This window comes from Lynx canadensis, chromosome B3 (genome assembly GCF_007474595.2).
Source record: "Lynx canadensis isolate LIC74 chromosome B3, mLynCan4.pri.v2, whole genome shotgun sequence".
Taxonomy (NCBI): domain Eukaryota; kingdom Metazoa; phylum Chordata; class Mammalia; order Carnivora; family Felidae; genus Lynx; species Lynx canadensis.
In genome coordinates, this window is record NC_044308.2 from 44,896,776 (window position 1) to 44,913,515 (window position 16,740).

The 16,740-nt window shown below is 43.7% G+C and overlaps 1 protein-coding gene and 1 long non-coding RNA gene across 2 annotated transcripts; one reads left to right on the forward strand and one right to left on the reverse strand.

The window, feature by feature from the left end:
• The first annotated feature begins 1,121 nt into the window (after positions 1-1,121).
• On the forward strand, positions 1,122-6,145 carry LOC115515860. The gene is made up of 2 exons (XR_003969428.1): positions 1,122-1,667; positions 2,134-6,145. It is a non-coding gene; the product is annotated as an uncharacterized LOC115515860 (long non-coding RNA).
• GCNT3 (glucosaminyl (N-acetyl) transferase 3, mucin type) lies at positions 6,104-12,687 on the reverse strand. Its single transcript, XM_030318062.1, has 3 exons — positions 12,552-12,687; positions 8,722-8,907; positions 6,104-7,538 (listed from the first exon to the last, which is right to left on the reverse strand). The coding sequence occupies exon 3, from the start codon at positions 7,476-7,478 to the stop codon at positions 6,162-6,164; it is 1,317 nt and encodes a 438-aa protein (XP_030173922.1). The 5' UTR covers positions 7,479-7,538; positions 8,722-8,907; positions 12,552-12,687; the 3' UTR covers positions 6,104-6,161.
• Between the last annotated feature and the right edge of the window lie 4,053 nt (positions 12,688-16,740).

A 16,740-nucleotide genomic window follows, 5' to 3' on the forward strand; every position in this document is an offset into this window, starting at 1 on the left:
TATGTACCTCCTGCTGGGATACAAGAGGAAATAACAAAATACCAACCATGACATTTTCTTGGCAAAATTTCAAAACTGGATCAGGCTCCCCCAGATCCAAATACCAGTTTATAAGAAATATTGGGGAGAGAAATATGTTAAATGAAAGAACTGATAGGATCCTATAAGCAGAATCCACATTGTGAGGGAAAATGTAGAGGGAAAAGACCTACCTTGTTCAACAAATTGCCAAAAAGACCAAAAAGGAGGAAGGGGAAATTTATAATTAAAGATTTAAGAGAGTTCAAATGTTACCGTTTCTGTAAACCTTTAATAGACTCCTTGAAATAGAACAAATCCCTCACTTCAAAGCAATCCCAACACATCAAGAACTTGACACTCCACTATGCCCCTTTTACCTATTCCAGGATTCCCCCCTCCCCTTCCACCTTACTCAGATTCAGTTCCATGGTCATCATTATGATCACTCTCTCGCACATAACATAAGCTCCTTTGCCCCCTCTCATACTTGCTTGGGTAGATCACACACCCGAGTAAATCCTACTCTATATGCCTGTCCTCTAGCAGCTGAATGTGGATGAATAGCTGATTTCTTTTTAGACTCACCCTCCTTAATGTCACTGGAACCTTAATGCTGCCTGGCAGTTTTTTCCCCTTGGTCTGGCTTCTTTTCCAGTTTCCAATTTGAAACAATTATACCTTTTCCTCTTTCCAAACACCTCCAAAATCTCCTCCATCCTCATCTGATAAAGTCATCTTGCTCGATATTTCACTGAACTAAATAAGGGTAATAAGAGAACTTCCAAGACATCTAAATGACTAATAAACATATGAAAAGCTACGACACATGCAAATTAAAACTGTACAACCTGGTACCACTACCACTCACCAGAACGGTTAAAATGACAGTAGAAATACAGGCATTCCTCAGACATTTTGTGGCTCGGGCTCCAGACCACTGCAATGAAACAGCTATCACAAAAAAACAGGTCAAATTAATTTTTTGGCCGTCCAGTGCATATAAAAGTTACAATTATGCTACACTGTGGTCTATGGTGTGTGCAATAGCATTACGCCTTAAAAAAAAAAAAAAGAATACAGAACTTAATTTGAAAATACTTTATGGTTAAGAATAAATGCTAACCATCATCTGGGCTTTCAGCAGGTTGTCATGTTTTGGCTGGCGGAGGGTCTTGATGGCTGCTGCGTGACCAGGGTGGTGGTTGCTAGGATGTCTGTGGCAGTTTCTTAAAATAAGACAACAATGAAGTTGGCCACAACATTCACTCTTCCTTTCACAATTTCTCTGTAGCCTGTGATGCTGTTGGATAGCATTTTACCCAGAAAACTTCTTCCAAAAGGAGTCAATCCTCTGGCTGCTGCTTTGTCAACTAAATTTATGTATTCAACACTTTGTTGTCATTTCAACAATCTTCACAGCATCTTCACCAGTCGATTCCATCTCAAGAAACCAGTCATCACCATAACAAATACAATAATAATGAAAAAGTTTGAAGCACCTCAAGAATTACCAAAACATGACAAGGACACAGTGAACAAATCCTATTGGAAAAATGGCACCCAAAGACTCCCTCAACATAGGATTGCCACAAACCTTCCAGGTGTGAAAAAGAGAAGCACAATTCAGTGAAACTCAATAAAACAAGGTATGCCCAAAGTCACAAGGAAGCAGATGAAGCTCTCACACCTGGCTCATGGCTGCTCGAGTTTCTCCCCTAGATGTGTACCCAACGTATATGTGCTTTCTATAAAACAGGTTCCAGAAGGTTCACAGGAGCATAACTCAGAGAAATGCTGGAAACAACCCAAATATTCATCAACAAGAGAATGGATAAACTATGGTATAGTTATATAGTGGAGTATTACACAGCAACACAGATAAAACTCATAATAGCGAGTTGAAGGAGTCATAAGCAAAAGAGAATATAGTACTTACAAGAAAGGTAAAAATCAGGCAAAATCACCTATGGTGTTAGGACCATAGTTTTCTTTACAGTAGCTTCGGTAGTAACTGGAAAGGGATAGAGGGGCATTCTGGATTGCTGGTAATGTTCTGTTTCCTGACCTGGATCCCAGTAACACATACTTTCCTGTGTGTGTATTATACCTCAGGTGCAATGTTAATGAAAGAAGAGAGAAACCGAACTCCACAAGCTCCCACTGCTTCATGGAACTGTCCACGTGCATCTGAGCCCCTTCACTGCCCTTCACTCCTGTTACTGTGGGTGTTCCATCAAAGACAGGCTTTGCCTCCTGTGCCCTACAGAATTACCCCCTCTCTTCCTAAGAATGCCACTCTGGCAGGTCTCCCATCTCATTCCCACACCTTTTCTCTCGACTAGATTTTTCCCATCAACCTACAGACCTACTATCACTTTTCTACTGTCTAAGACAACCTTCTCAACCTTCGGTTGCTGTAGTTTTTTCCCCTTCTCTTGGGCTAGAGCAAAACTCAAATGATTATATGCGCTGAATGCCGATTTGTTCTAATACCCTCTTTGAACCACTCCAGTCATGTTCTCACCTCCACACTCCACAAACACAGATCTTCTCATCCAGGTCACCTCCACATTGTTCAGCCCGGTAGCCACTTCTTCATCGCTGTCTTCCGTGATTTTCCGCCATTTTTAGGCTTAATCATCAACTCCCTCTTTCCCAGATCACTTTCTCCTTCAGGCTTCCAGAATACCGAGCACCCATGTTGCCCTCGACCACACTACTAGCTGCTCCTTTCCAACTTTCTTATATGGTTCCTCTTTACATCTCTGGCCTCTCATTTTGGAGATCCCCAGAGTTCATCCAGGGGCTTAGTGTCCATCCATGTTTTCTCCTCTGGGGCTCATATGCAGCATCATGTACACACTGCGTAAGTGGAGGAACACCAACGAAATGTCTCCAGCCCAGACCTCTCTCCCGAACTCAGGCTCCTGACACATCTGTCTCCCAGCGTTTCTACCTAGATGTCTAACAGGCATCTCCAATTTTCTATGTGCAACATCAAACTCCGGATCTGCCCCTAAAAACCCACTCTTTCACAGGTTTCCTGTCTTGGTTAATGGAAACTCTATCCTTCTGACTCCTCACCAGGACAAAACCCTCAGAGACATTCTTGACTCCACCATTTCTCTCCTAAACAAACTCAGTCTGTCAGCGGGTCCTCAAACAGAACCGCAAAAGCATTTCTAGAATCGGACCACTCTCACCATTTCTACTTCTGTAACCCTGGCCTAAGCCACTATTGCTAGTGCCAGGATTATTGCCAGAACCTCCTAACTGGCCTTCCTGCTTCCCCTCCCTCCCAACCAGTCTGGTCTTGGTGCAGCATTGAAACATTGACCGGATCAAGTCAGTCCTCTGCTCAAAACCTTCCACGTCCTACCTATTTCACGCAAAGACAATTTCCGTGTGACGGGTTACAAGGGCATTCACAGCATACCCCTTCTCCCTTGTACTGTTACCTCTTCTTTGTCTCCACCTTTCCTCTGCTCCATTGACACTAGCCTCCTTGCTGCTCCTCAAACATGGAAGATGAGCTTCTGCTTCAAGGCCTTGCAACTCTTTCCTCTTGGCCTAGAATGCTCTTCCCCCATTTATCCTCATGGATCATCCCTTCATCTTCTTCAGATCTGGACTCAAATGTCACTTTTTCATTAAGGGCCTCCCTGACCACAGTATTTACCAATGTTAAGCACTCTCCCTCTCCACCCCGCTCTCCTACAGTCTCTATCACTTCCTTTAATTTCTCTCTAGCACCATCTCCTTCCGATACACATATGTATTACTTATCTGTCTGCTGTCGGTTTCCTGCTAGTATGTAACAACAGGAGCATGAGGATTTCTGTCTTGTTGACTGCTATATCCCCGGTGTCAAGAACAATGCCTAGTAAATAGTAAGAGTTTAGTTACTATTTGCAGAACGAACATAGGAGTTATGTCAGTCCCTGTCACACACTCAAGCTTCAAAGAGATGGGAACCACATCTTAACTATCTTTGTAATAAATGACTGACTAAATGGAAGAAAGAAGAACTGATCTTCAGTTTAATGAAGGTACTTACTGAAGGTAATGCATTCAATTGTCCTTTTCATTTTTAATGCAAATACTTGATCTCCCCTGAACAAATCAGGTCAGCTATTCCCAAACAATGTTACCAACTGCCTTTTCTTCCTTTCTTAAATTTTCCCTCAATCAAGAGCAAAGATTACAATAGGCAGAGCATGCAATAAAAGTATAGTGATTAAACAATGCTTACCAAATCAAAAAGAGGAAACATTCAAACCTTGAGAGGTAATACAAACATTGTTGCACAACTCACTTATGATTTTTCTTGTCCCAAGAAAGGTTAAAGAAACAGATATGACTCAGAAGGAAGGAAAAAACCCACAGATATGTTGGTTTAATCATATGATTTCTAAAATACACTCAATAAATGAGGGCAAATTTTGACCCTTCTGATATGAAGACCGCATGTTATTAAATAAAGAGCACTTCCTATTCACCTAAATATATTTCTAGAGAAAATTTCAGGGCTTGGAAAAGTCCAACAACTTATTTCCCCCAAAATGACAAGTTCACACTTTTATCTTTTTAATTTATATTAAACTTTTTCAATTTATTTCACATGAAAACTTACAGAGGAAGTTGACTATGAGGCCAAAGACCTGAGTTCTTTTCTCAGAACCCATGCACACATGGGAGATTTTCTGCCCACTTCCCACAGCAGCAGGTCCCCCCTTCCAGCCCCCTCAGAGGAGGAACAAGGACAGTCCCAAAGGGTAGCAGGTGGAGAGGTCCATGGTCACCACTGCTGGGAACAGACGTCGCAGGGCTCATCTGCCGAGCACATAACTATTCATCAGTCACCTCTGTGGTGGGGCTGAGAGCAAGGTTGAGGAGGACTCGGTATCACAGTGCAGGTAAGGAGGGGTGGCAGTGCCCATCACCAGAGGAGTAGGCCCTTACAAGAAATAACAACTTACCAATAGAAAATTCACTGTGTTAGACACAATGATAACTGTGTCAGAGTACATGGGTTGCAGGGAAGGTTGACTGTGAGAGAAAACTTGATTAAGCGAATCATAACCAAGAAGAAACACAGTAGTGACATCACGCATTAATCGGATCATTCACATTACACCAGTTGGTGTCTAAATCCCTTTTCCAGAGCATATTGTACACAGAAGACCAGTTGCTCAGTGTATAAGACATGCCTATCTTTTTATATAATATCCCTTTCCCATCACAGAAGATTATGACTAATAGCCATTTGCCTTCCACTAAAATGTGTTCCAGTTTGGCCAAGAAATTATATGAGGGCCTTACCTAAAACGCTGTCTTTGCTATGGAACATTAAGCTTTGGCTGTGAAGCTGGCAAAATTAGTGCTGTAATTGTCCCGTAAGTATATGAGTGACCACACTGGTCAGATCGCCCTTTTTCCCTTACAGAGAAGCCATGAATCTGGCAATGTAAACAAAATGAGGAGGGCTTTGAATAATCAAAGAATCCACTCTGTTCCTGTACATTCTTTTGAATCTGCTATTTACACACTCGGCCATGATCAACTTTGGAATAATGGAGATTCTCTTGCCAGCCACCAGGGATTTTAAATGTCACAAATAGTTATGAGAAAAAGTCTCACACTTGTATCTTTTTTTTTTCTGGCTTATTAGACGAAAGTAGAGGTAGGGCTTTGAATAAAGAGCTATTTATTTTTAAGTTAATAGTACAAAAGGCCCTCTTTTCATTAAAGTCCCACCCCGCCCCCACTACCAAGCCTAGAATTTATTAGAACTAGCATAGAGTAGAAAAGCAGACAGCAAGCACTCAACTGAAATCCAGGGTCCCCTGCCACACTTCCCTCCCTTACTCTCCCAAATAACGGCTTCCTATTTTGACTCTGTGACAAAGTCAGTGGGAGAGCTCTTAGGAGTCGGGTGGGTGAATGCTCACCAGGAGGGTTCACCCAGGACAGCAAGTTGCAAGGCAGATCTACTTACCCACACTCCGATAGCAGCCCCCTAACTTGGGGATGCCACAGATTGCAGAGCCCTGGTCTCCCACCCCACATTGTCCCAGCCCATCTGAAGTATGTATCCACATGCTCTTGCCCCACAGGTAGCAATCCTCTTATAGTTTATCTCAGAGCTCAGTCCCATAGATGGCCTTATGACGTAAGTACTCTTCTAAACACTGAAGAACATTGTCATCCACCTTTGGGTCAAACTTGTTGGCCAAGAGGTGATGGTTTTGAAGAATCCAATGCAGGTCTCCAGTCCCGTAAATACAGATAGACCGCTGGTGGATTCCAGAGCAAGGTGCATAAGGTGCCCCCATACTGATGTTTCCCTCATGGCCCTGCCACTTGACCAGCCTGGCAATGGCTGCCATATCTGAGACGTGAAACTTGGAGTGGTAGGGAATAGAGCCAGGCATCCATGGTGCACGCTGAAGCGTGGCCCATAGATGCTCATCGGGGCTATAGGTGTCTTTTACCCATTCAATCAGTTGTCGGGACTTGGGGTTCTCTAAGACATGTCGGACAAAGTCTCGGGAAGCTACAATATAGGCATTCCCTGTGAACATAGGTATGTTATCAGGGGGAGGATCCTTCATCTTGTTGGTTACGTACAAGGTGTCTTTTGTCTCATAGTGATATTTCCAGCGAGTCTTTTTGTACTCAGTAGGTATTTCTGACTCCATACTGTTCTTCCCATTCAACATCTTGAGGGCCAGGACCATCTCGGCATTGGTCTTTATAGGAAAGTCTGTCCCACATGTATTTAGTAAGTATTTCCATGGCACTGGGCTCTGGAGCAAGTCTTCCATACAGTTCAGGTCAGCCTGCACCCTGGACCAGGAGGCGTAAACTACCCGAACCAACTTAGTGGCCATGAAGACATTTGGGAAGCATGAAATAATTGCCTTGACTGCCTCTTTGAAAGTTTCTGGGGATTTCTCATCCACGTGGATGCAGTATATGTTCTGAGGGGCATACACAGCTCGGAGCAATCTTTCAAAGTTTTCTATTTTCTCATGGACCACCATTGAGTAGGCAATAGGGAAGTCTAACTCTTCTTGGCTCAGAGGGAACCGTATGAACTTCCTTTCAGCCTTAAAGTGCTCACAGTCTCTGGTCATGTTAAGGTAGTCAGTGTCTGTGAAAGGCTTCCGCTTGTTCTTGATCTCCAGGTTGTCCAGCACAGCCTCAATCACTGCCTGCTGGTCCCCTTGGATGATCCGAGAACAGTTGATGGATCTCTTTGCTGGCAGTTTCAGGGACTTGTACAAGATGTCTCTACAGTGCCGGCTCTGAAAATCTCTGGACTTCAGATCCAGGGAATCAAAGTCACATTTCAATCTGAGACAAAGCCTCAGAGCAACAATGGCCAGCAGCATATAGCAGCCCAGGGCCCACAGGTAACGCTGCTGCCACTGTATCTTCTTCCGCCAAATCATCCTCACGGAATGAGAAACCAGTAGAGTTTGGGCACAAGGACGGAGGAGGAGGATGGAATCCTTGGACAGAACAAAACGCCTTCAATTACACACTAACCCTGAACGTATTCACAGGAACATCAAAAGTGCAACTCCAAAGTGATGGCAAAAATACATTCCTTTACTAGACAAATAACCTCAGTAAAGACCGGCCTAGGAATCTCTTACACCTGGCCTGTTGGCGGGGGCCTAGAGCCTGACTGGACTAACTGGCCATGTGTGCTGGGATCGGGCTGGCTCCACCTCCCCTCCAAGAGAAAAAGAAAGGGAAGCAGAACTGAGCACCTGTTGACGTTGAGGTTTAATTAGTAAGAGGAAATCTGCACCCGCCCTTCATTCCTCAGTCTTCCCCCACCCTTGACCACCCTGTTCCTAAATGGGGCTCTTATCTGGGGCCTAGAATTTCTAATCAGTGTAGAGAGACAATCCCTGAAATTCAGACTCTCAGTGTCTGTTCTAGAAATCCAAAGATTTCAATCCTTTTAAGAGTACACTTCTTGGTCTTGTTTGGCAATTTACATATTAGGATACTTTTACTACATACAATTCATTGGTTAGATTTGGTATCTAGCCGCCCCCTTTTTAAAAAATGTTCTTAAACAAGTACAAAAAATTGGATATGATCCAACAAATGCATTGTAATCACTCATGTAGATAATTCAGTCTATCCAAATTTAAAATACATATACACACAGAGGCACACAAAGCTACGCATATACAATATTTAACGAGGGCCACAAATATTTTTTTTACATTGCCCCAGGTCATCTTCACAACATACCTGAGCTGTAGTAGTATTAGGCCTCTTTTTTAAATAGGAAGATAAAAGCTAAATAACTTGCCAAATATCACATAGGCTTTAAGAAGCAAATATGGGACTCTTCCCCACTCGCCTTTCCCCCAGTTTTTTTGTTTGTTCATTTTGTTTTGTTATTGTCCACAAGCCTTAATGCTTCTTCCTCCAAACCACAACCATCTTTTAAATAATACAGTACGGGGTACTGAGTACCATCAAAGAAAACCAGATGATCTAGGGGGGAAAAAACTCTAAAAGGAGAGAAACAAAATGTGACAAACCCTCTCAACAATGACTGTTTTCCCTTGTTGTGTCCTCTTTGTAAGCATAAGATTGTGTCCTGCCTGGTCATAACTTTCATGGGAATCTAAGAGGAAGAAAAAAACGAAACATGAAGAAAATTCTCACCTTTTTAATACCTTTGTCCTTGCTTAGGAAAGATCACTTGTCAAGATGTGTTTGTTTCCAAGGAAGATTGGTTGGAATCCATGGAAGCAAATGTGAACACCATATCCCCTTCTTTTAATGCCTCCACAGGATATTTTCTGATATTCACAGGATGTCCAGGAACAGTCTCAGGCTCCTCCTCGGTCTCTGCAAAGTAGAGAGCAGCAGGTGGCTCTATCAGTCACCTTCTAGCTTCCTGCTCTCAGATGGGAGAGCTAGCTCACATATATCATTCAGGAGCATATTCTCAAACACTAGGCATTCAAGGAGGTGAACAAGGCAGGAAAAAAAAAATGCTGGCAATATCTGAGAAGGCAAGCAGGTATTTCAACCAGAATAGTCCAGTTTGTAACCATGCTCTCCTGCCACAAAACCATTCATAGAAACCTGTCAACGCTGGCACAAGAACTTGAAAGCTCCCCACCCACCCCCACCCCCTTTAGCAAGGAACCATAGAAACACCGGTAGGCCCCTGCCTTATTTTGGCCTGAAATCCAAATATCACTTCTCTTTTGTTCCGTGAACATTACAAGAGTAAAACCATAAAATCCTCTTTTTTTCTTTAAAAATAGTTCTATATATATAAAAAAAAAAAGTTTGTTCTTCAAATAGAAACTGCTCAAAAAAAAAAAATCCTTTTGCCTGTCATCCCATTATAAATAATCTGTGAGTTGTAGAGACACCCACAGGGTTTCAGACTGTAGACCTCACTCACTCATGTCTGAGTCTAGCGTCTTGGCAGTCTAAGGAATGGAAACGCTATGGGTGGTTGGACTTCAGTGAGAGCCCCCCTGGCTGGTTTGGGTAATATAGCATGCAAACCACCTTCTTTGAAGCTGCTGGCATTGCCACGGTTTCTCTCCTGTACCCAACGTCCCCTTCCCTCCCCACACCCCCCACCCTACAAAAGCAGCATGCCTAGCCAAATACTTGCAAGAGCCAATTTAATATAAATAACTTAACTAGATATAAAGTTAAGTAGAGAACTGTAGGGGACAGGGAGGGGTGTCAGGCCACCCTAAATCAGGAAGTGGCAATTGCTGAAAGTAGCTACTACTCCTAGGCTGGAGGAATGAAGATTTGGGAATTTTTTCATTTAAAATTTGGGAAGAAGGGTGCCAACAAGCTAAAACTCAGACCTCTGAGATGGGAAGAGCACCACCCGCTCAGTAGGCGCTGGGGTCTCTGACCTCAGAAGAGGCCCCCAGGCTGAGATCTCAACCTCTCCTGAGGCGGCTGAGGTATTTGTCCACCATTACTGTAACTGCATTCAGTGCAGTTACATCAAGAGACTGCCCCTGCCCAGTAGTAAACAGGCGTTGACATGGTGATGCTCACAGAAGCAGGAAGTAGACCGGAAGCAAGCAGGAAATCCCGCCTCCGGCCTCATTGGCTCCCTCTGGCGCCCCCTGTCGGCTGAGCTTAATAGGGGGCAGAAGAGGCAAAGCAGAAATCCTAGCCAATGCCAAAAATGGGCTTCATCTGAAAACAACAACATAATAAGCAACATCTGTCAGAGTTGCCTTCCTCCTCCAAGAAGTGTTTACATAGCCCCCAGTACAGCCTAGGGAACTTAGGTCTTTTCTTTTGGGGGGACATCTTCTGCCTGTTTCTGACTATAGATGGAGACAGGCCAATAGCAAAAGAGCCGTATAGGGTCATCTGTGCTCCCATTTTTATGGCCCCACTCCACTGGCTCTGTCTTCTGTCAGCTTCCATCATTCAGAGTCTGTGTGGCTCTGTTTTGAGCTGTAACATTTCTGAGGCAAACATGATTAAATGATAAACTCTTGTTCTGGTATCTACAAACATCTCTACAAACATCTCTATTTCTTTTTGTTGTTGTTATTATTTTTTTTTTTTTTTTGAGACAGGGAGGGAGGGAGGGAGAGAGAATGAGAATGAATCCCAAGCGGCTCCACGCTGTCAGTGCAGAGTCCTCTGCAGGCCTCAAACTCATGAACTTTGAGATCATGACCTGAGCTGAAATCAAGAGTCAGACGCTCAGCTGACCAAGCCACCCAAGTACCCCACCCTCCTATTTCTTTATTCAGGACTTTTCTTGGATGGCCTGCTCAAAGTCCTGCCTTCTTTCCCATAAAAGTTATACCACAGATACAGATTTTTCAATAAAAGAAAATATTCTGAATATTTGATTTTTAAGGTAATTAAAATAGGGATCCACTCTCATTTGCTAAGTATATGCTAGTATGACATTGACAAACTGGAGATACAGTTTGTTGAGATAATTTACACATTAGTAATACGAAATATGTGGTAGCCGCAGACACACCTGGGTTTTGCCAAGTCAGAGCTAGGTCTGAACCCTGGCTCCGCCACTTTCTAGCTGTGCGGTCATGGGCAAATTCTGTAATTCCTCTACGCTTTAGCGAGTTTAGTTTTTTTTTTTTTAATTTAATGTTTTATTTTTGAGAGAAAGACAGAGTGTGAGTGAGGGAGGGGCAGAGAGAGAGGGAGACACAGAATCTGAAGCAGGCTCCAGGCTCTGAGCTGTCAGCACAGAGCCCGACACGGGGCTCAAACTCACAAGAGTGTGAGACCATGATCTGAGCCGGAGTTGGACGGTCAACCAACTGAGCCACCCAGGCGCCCCTTTAGTGACTTCCTTTGTATAAGGGGGACTAACACCAATACCTATTTTATAGGATGGTGGTGAGGATTAAACAAGGTAACATGTATTTAAAACTTGACTTAGAAGCTGGCATATGCAGCCCCTTGATGAAGGTTATGCAGGCTCCGGGTCCAGCCCACAAAGGCCTGTTTTACACAAGGAATAGCTCAAGAAGGGTACAAATAGCATTCTTGAACTCTGGAGTGTTGATGTAGTAATGTGGCCAGATGGGTAGTCCAGGGGAAAGACCTAAAATTGTCCCTTTGTGCCCTGGAAGAGACTCAGTTGGACATGGTCAGTATTGGCACCACAGAGATGAGGAATGAGCTATAGCTGATACCGGGAAAGTGCAGATGAGGGACAGGATGGCTGGAGGTACGGGACAATCGTGAGCCAGGCAACCTGCAGAGATCTCTCAGGCACTCGGGATGGTGGCGGGTTCCATACTTTAAGTCCGTGCGGGTCATGAAGAGAAGGTAGAGCACGGGGGAGGGGAAGGGCCCGGGCCCCCGGTGCCTGGGAACCAGGCAGTTCACAAGGCAGGAACCCGGACCTGGAGGACAAGGCCCTTCATTAAGGTTTCTTTTACCGCTTCTGAGACGTAAAGGCAGAGCCAGATGGGCCTGGAGGTAAATGTATCCTAGAGTTCAGGAGTACAGCCAGGTATTTAACCCTGAAAATGATGAAGCCACTCCCTCAGCTATCAAAAATTAAAAGCAACATGAAACCAGACACTAAGTATAAAAGCGTCCAACACAGGTCTGAGTTCCCACAATAACCATACCTATTTTACTGTTCCTGAAGCAGCAAACTCTTCCCGCCCTCAACCCTTTACTCCTCTCCTCCTAACTTTAGCTTCCCCACTGGGCAAATAGCTTGGCTCGCATCCCCTGAGTTTTAGATTATAAATCTTTATATGTTTGTGGGAAGGTCTAGAAGTTCTACCAATAGGGAACAGAGAAACTAAGCTGGGCTCATCAGAGTGAATCTGGAAGAATCCAGTGGAGTTTATTATTAACTTCAGGGGACGTTCTGGGGACCCCCCAGCCCCAAAAATAAAGTCAGAGGAGGCCCCAAGCAGCAGGAATCCAACCATTTTAAGCTGGATTAACAAATTGGCAAATGCACCCTTTTACTTATTTTATATAGTGATGTTTACCTCTGGGAAGTATCTGCTTTGTCTTCATTAGGCTGGTAGCTCCAGGAAGTCATGTGCTTTCTCTCTCAGCACCCAGCATGGTAGATGTTAGAATTCTAAGGCTGCTCAGAAGAGAAATGCTATCCGCAGAGAGACAGCAAGGGCAACCCCACTGACTAATAAAGGAGAAGAGAATATGACTCAGAGGGGGCAGAAAGTGAAAACAGATACACAGGCATTAAGCCAGTTAATGTATTACTGGATGGGCTGGAGCTGGGGTTTGAAAGGAATTAAAGGTTCTGAGGAAGAGGGGGTGGAGGTTCTTCGAGCTTCTATTGTATGTTCTAGGTCAGTGGGATCTCGGAGAAGATGGGGCTACGATAGCTGGCCACACACAAGTGGTTAAAAGACCCAACACAATCAACTCTGTCTCGACTCAGGGTTGTTCGATGAAATCCACACTCAGCGGACACTCCCCATGAACTGGAGCAAAAGGGAAAAGAGATTCAAGAAAGAAAAAAGAACACGGCTCCCCTCCCCCATAGAATTCACTATGTATCTGTTCACTAAATGCAGCGGAAAATTCTCAAAGCAGGAAAGAAGGGTATCTTCTCAAGTAGATACAATCCCGCTTGCTCCTTCCTGCTCACATTCCCACGGTAGATCATCTGCTGAATTGTACAGGAGGCCTTATTTGCTTACTCTCCCCTTCAGCCCCCCAGCTTTGAGTGGAGCCCCCTTTCTACCAAAGCCAGACTACCCGCTCCTCAGTACCACAGACCCAGAGGCCAGCCACCGCCATGTTTTCTATTCCCTCACCTCATAAGCCTGTCCAAATGCACTGGCCCTCACTGTGGTGTCATGAGCTTCTGAGGGCAGGGACCACGAATGACTCAGCTCTGCCTCAGCAGCTAGCATGACAACCTGAAGATGATAGGTTCACCGTAAATGTTTCCTGAATGAATAACTGCCTCGGTGTCCCAGGGAAGGTCCTCTTAGTACCGGTGTCTTAGAACTGGAGTTTACAGGTGCAGCTGACCCTCGAACGAGACAGTTTGGAACTAAGCGGGTGCACTTATATGTGGATTTTTTTTTTACAGTACAGTATTTGTATTTTCTCCTTATGATTTTCTCAGTAACATTTTTTTTCTCTAGCTTACTTTATTATGAGAATCCAGTACACCGAACATATGAAATATGTGTTAATTGACTTATGTTATTGGTAAGGCTTCTGGTCGACAATAGGCTATTAAGTTTTGGGGGAGTCAGAAGTTTTACATGGATTTTTGACTGGGTGATGGGGAGAGATAGCACCTCTAACTCCCTGTATTGTTCGAGCGTCAATTGTAGTTCTTGGAATTAACAGGTAGAGACTCCCTGAAGTCAGCTATGCCCCAAAACGTAATGCCACCAAGCTGAAACTAACTGAAACCCAAATAGCATTTAAGGGATTAATTTTGGGACGCCTGAGTGGTTCAGTTGGTTAAGAGTCCAACTTCAGCTCAGGTCATGATCTCGCAGTCCAGGAGTTTGGGTCCCGTGTCAGGCTCTATGCTGACAGCTCAGAGCCTGGAGCCTGCTTCAGATTCTATGTCTCCCTTTCTCTCTACCCCTCCCCCACTCACACTCTGTCTCTCGAAAATGAATAAATGTTAAAAAAAAAAAATTGTTGTTTTTTTTTTTTTTTTAAAAAGGGATTAATTTTGCTTAGGAAACTTTCTCAGAAATAGCCTACCAAAAAAGAGAGTTGGAAGCAAGTTAATAATGAGATTAAGGTGCCTCCCAGGGTGCCTGGGTGGCTCACTCAGTTGGGTGCCTGACTCTTGATTTCCACTCAGGTCATCATCTCACGGATCATGGGATAGAGCCCTGTGTTGGGCTCTGTGCTGACAGTGAGGAGCCTGCTTGGGATTCTCTCCCTCTCTCTCTGCCCCTCCCCCACTCACTCTCACTCACTCTCTCAAAATAAACAAACGTTAAAAAAACAAAAAGATGCCTTCCATTGTGTCATTAGGAAGTAACCTAAACGGAACCAATAATAAACGGTAAGTGACATGGCAGTGCTTCATCCATTCACCCCACGTAACAGTTGTTGATGGAGGAGGCTAAGTTTTAGATGCTAGAGTTACAAAGTTGATTAAGACAGTCTCTACTTTCAAGGTGCTCATAGTCTCGTGTGGGAGAAATATGTGAAAACAGATTGTAATGCCACGTAGGAGTACAAGCAGGAATATACGCTGGCTTTAAAAGAGGCCCAGAGGTTGAAACAAAAAAAGGGAATGGTCAGAAATACAGGCACAAACAATTAAGTGTGGGTCTTAAGGAAATCTAGAAGAAAAAAAGAGTAAGAATTTGTGCGGCTGCCTCCTGCATTGTCTAGAGAAGGGTCTTGGCTAGTGGCAGTGGCCATAGGATGAACAAATATGGATTAAAGGAAATGTCTCCTTAGAACAGCCATTTGGGAAAAGAAAGGGAGATCACAACCCCAACACTATAAACATACATTTCAGATTTATATCTAAAAAGAAAAAACAGTTCCAAAAGATCCAGGAAATGTATGATACCTAAGTTGGGAATTTCTTTTTAGTATTATATCAAGAACAGAAAATTAGAAAAAAAACAAAACAAAACAGATTTAACTATATGGAAACCATAAACAAAACTATCATTTGAAGTAAGAAATGGGACTTCTGGGAAAGCTCTTTAAAAAGGAGAGGCTAGGGGCGCCTGGGTGGCGCAGTCGGTTAAGCGTCCGACTTCAGCCAGGTCACGATCTCGTGGTCCGTGAGTTCGAGCCCCGCGTCAGGCTCCGGGCTGATGGCTCGGAGCCTGGAGCCTGTTTCCGATTCTGTGTCTCCCTCTCACTCTGCCCCTCCCCCGTTCATGCTCTGTCTCTCTCTGTCCCAAAAATAAATAAACATTGAAAAAAAAGGAGAGGCTAAGAGCTTCTTTCCTTCTTTGGGAACTCATGAATGCAGATTTAATGGCTGGGGCTTCAGCAGCTATCTAGGATCTTGAGGCAACATTGAAAGGGGAAGCCATGAGGTGAAAGTAATACCACGGAGCCATTTCACGAGTTCTGGACTGACTGCCTACTTCTAGGTTTCATTAATAAAAGCGAGAGAGATACCTTCTTTACTCACTACTTTTTCAGGTCTGATATGAGCCGTCATTCACAAATTCCTAACCCACACAGAAGCTGTTTCTTAATTGAGGGACATTTCAAATCATAGGTATGAAAAAGTCACATGTTTCAGGGGAGTCAAGAGAAGGTAGTCTGAAGGCTGTAGAGTATACAGGAGCTCTAATTCCCATCCTACCACCGCCTCCCTCATCCCCACACTATCACAGCATCTCTTGTTTCTCATGAAAAACACAGTTCAGGTGAGAAGTCTGGAAAAGAATGCACCCAACATTAACCACAGTATTCTTGGTTGTGTGATCACTGCCGGTTTTCAGTTTCTCTTTTTTGTTTCCCCGCCTCCCTCCCCCGAAGTTTTCATCTAAATTCCAGTTAGTCAACATACCATGTAATATTAGTTTCAGGTATATACTACAGTGATTCAGTAATTCCATACAATACCTGGTGCTTACCACAACGCATGCACTCCCTAATTCCAATCACCTCTTTCACCCACCACACCCATCAGATTATTTTCTAGAGTTATGACCTTGTTTCTTGGCTTGCTTCTTTTCCCATGTTCATCTGTTTTGTTTCTTAAATTCCACATATGAGTGAAATCATATGGCCTTTCTCTGACTTATTTCACTTAGCATTATACTCTCTAGCTCCATCCACATCATTGCAAATGTCAAGATTTCGTTTTTATGGCTGAGTAATATTCCATTGTGTATACATACCACATCTTCTTCATCTGTTCGTCTCATCAGTTTTCCAATTTATCGAGAATTCACATGTATTATGGATTTTTAGAATTTTTAAAAGCTATTTTAGAATCATCTTGGGAAACAAAACAAATACTACTCTCTTGGGGTGCCTGGGTGGCTCAGTCGGTTAAGTGTCCAACTCTTGATTACAGCTCAGGACATGATCTCGTAGTTCATGAGATCGAATCTCACGTTGAGCTCTGAGCCGACAGTGAAGAGCCTGCTTGGGATTTTCTCTCTCTCTCTCTGCTCCTCCTGTGCATGTGTGTGCTCTCAAAATAAACATTTAAAAATAAATTAAATATTTAATTGGCACCACCCA

What these genes read in the sequence shown, in the direction of transcription:
- GCNT3 (XM_030318062.1), bottom strand. Translation starts at nt 7,478, where the DNA reads ATGATTTGGCGGAAGAAGATACAGTGGCAGCAGCGTTACCTGTGGGCC.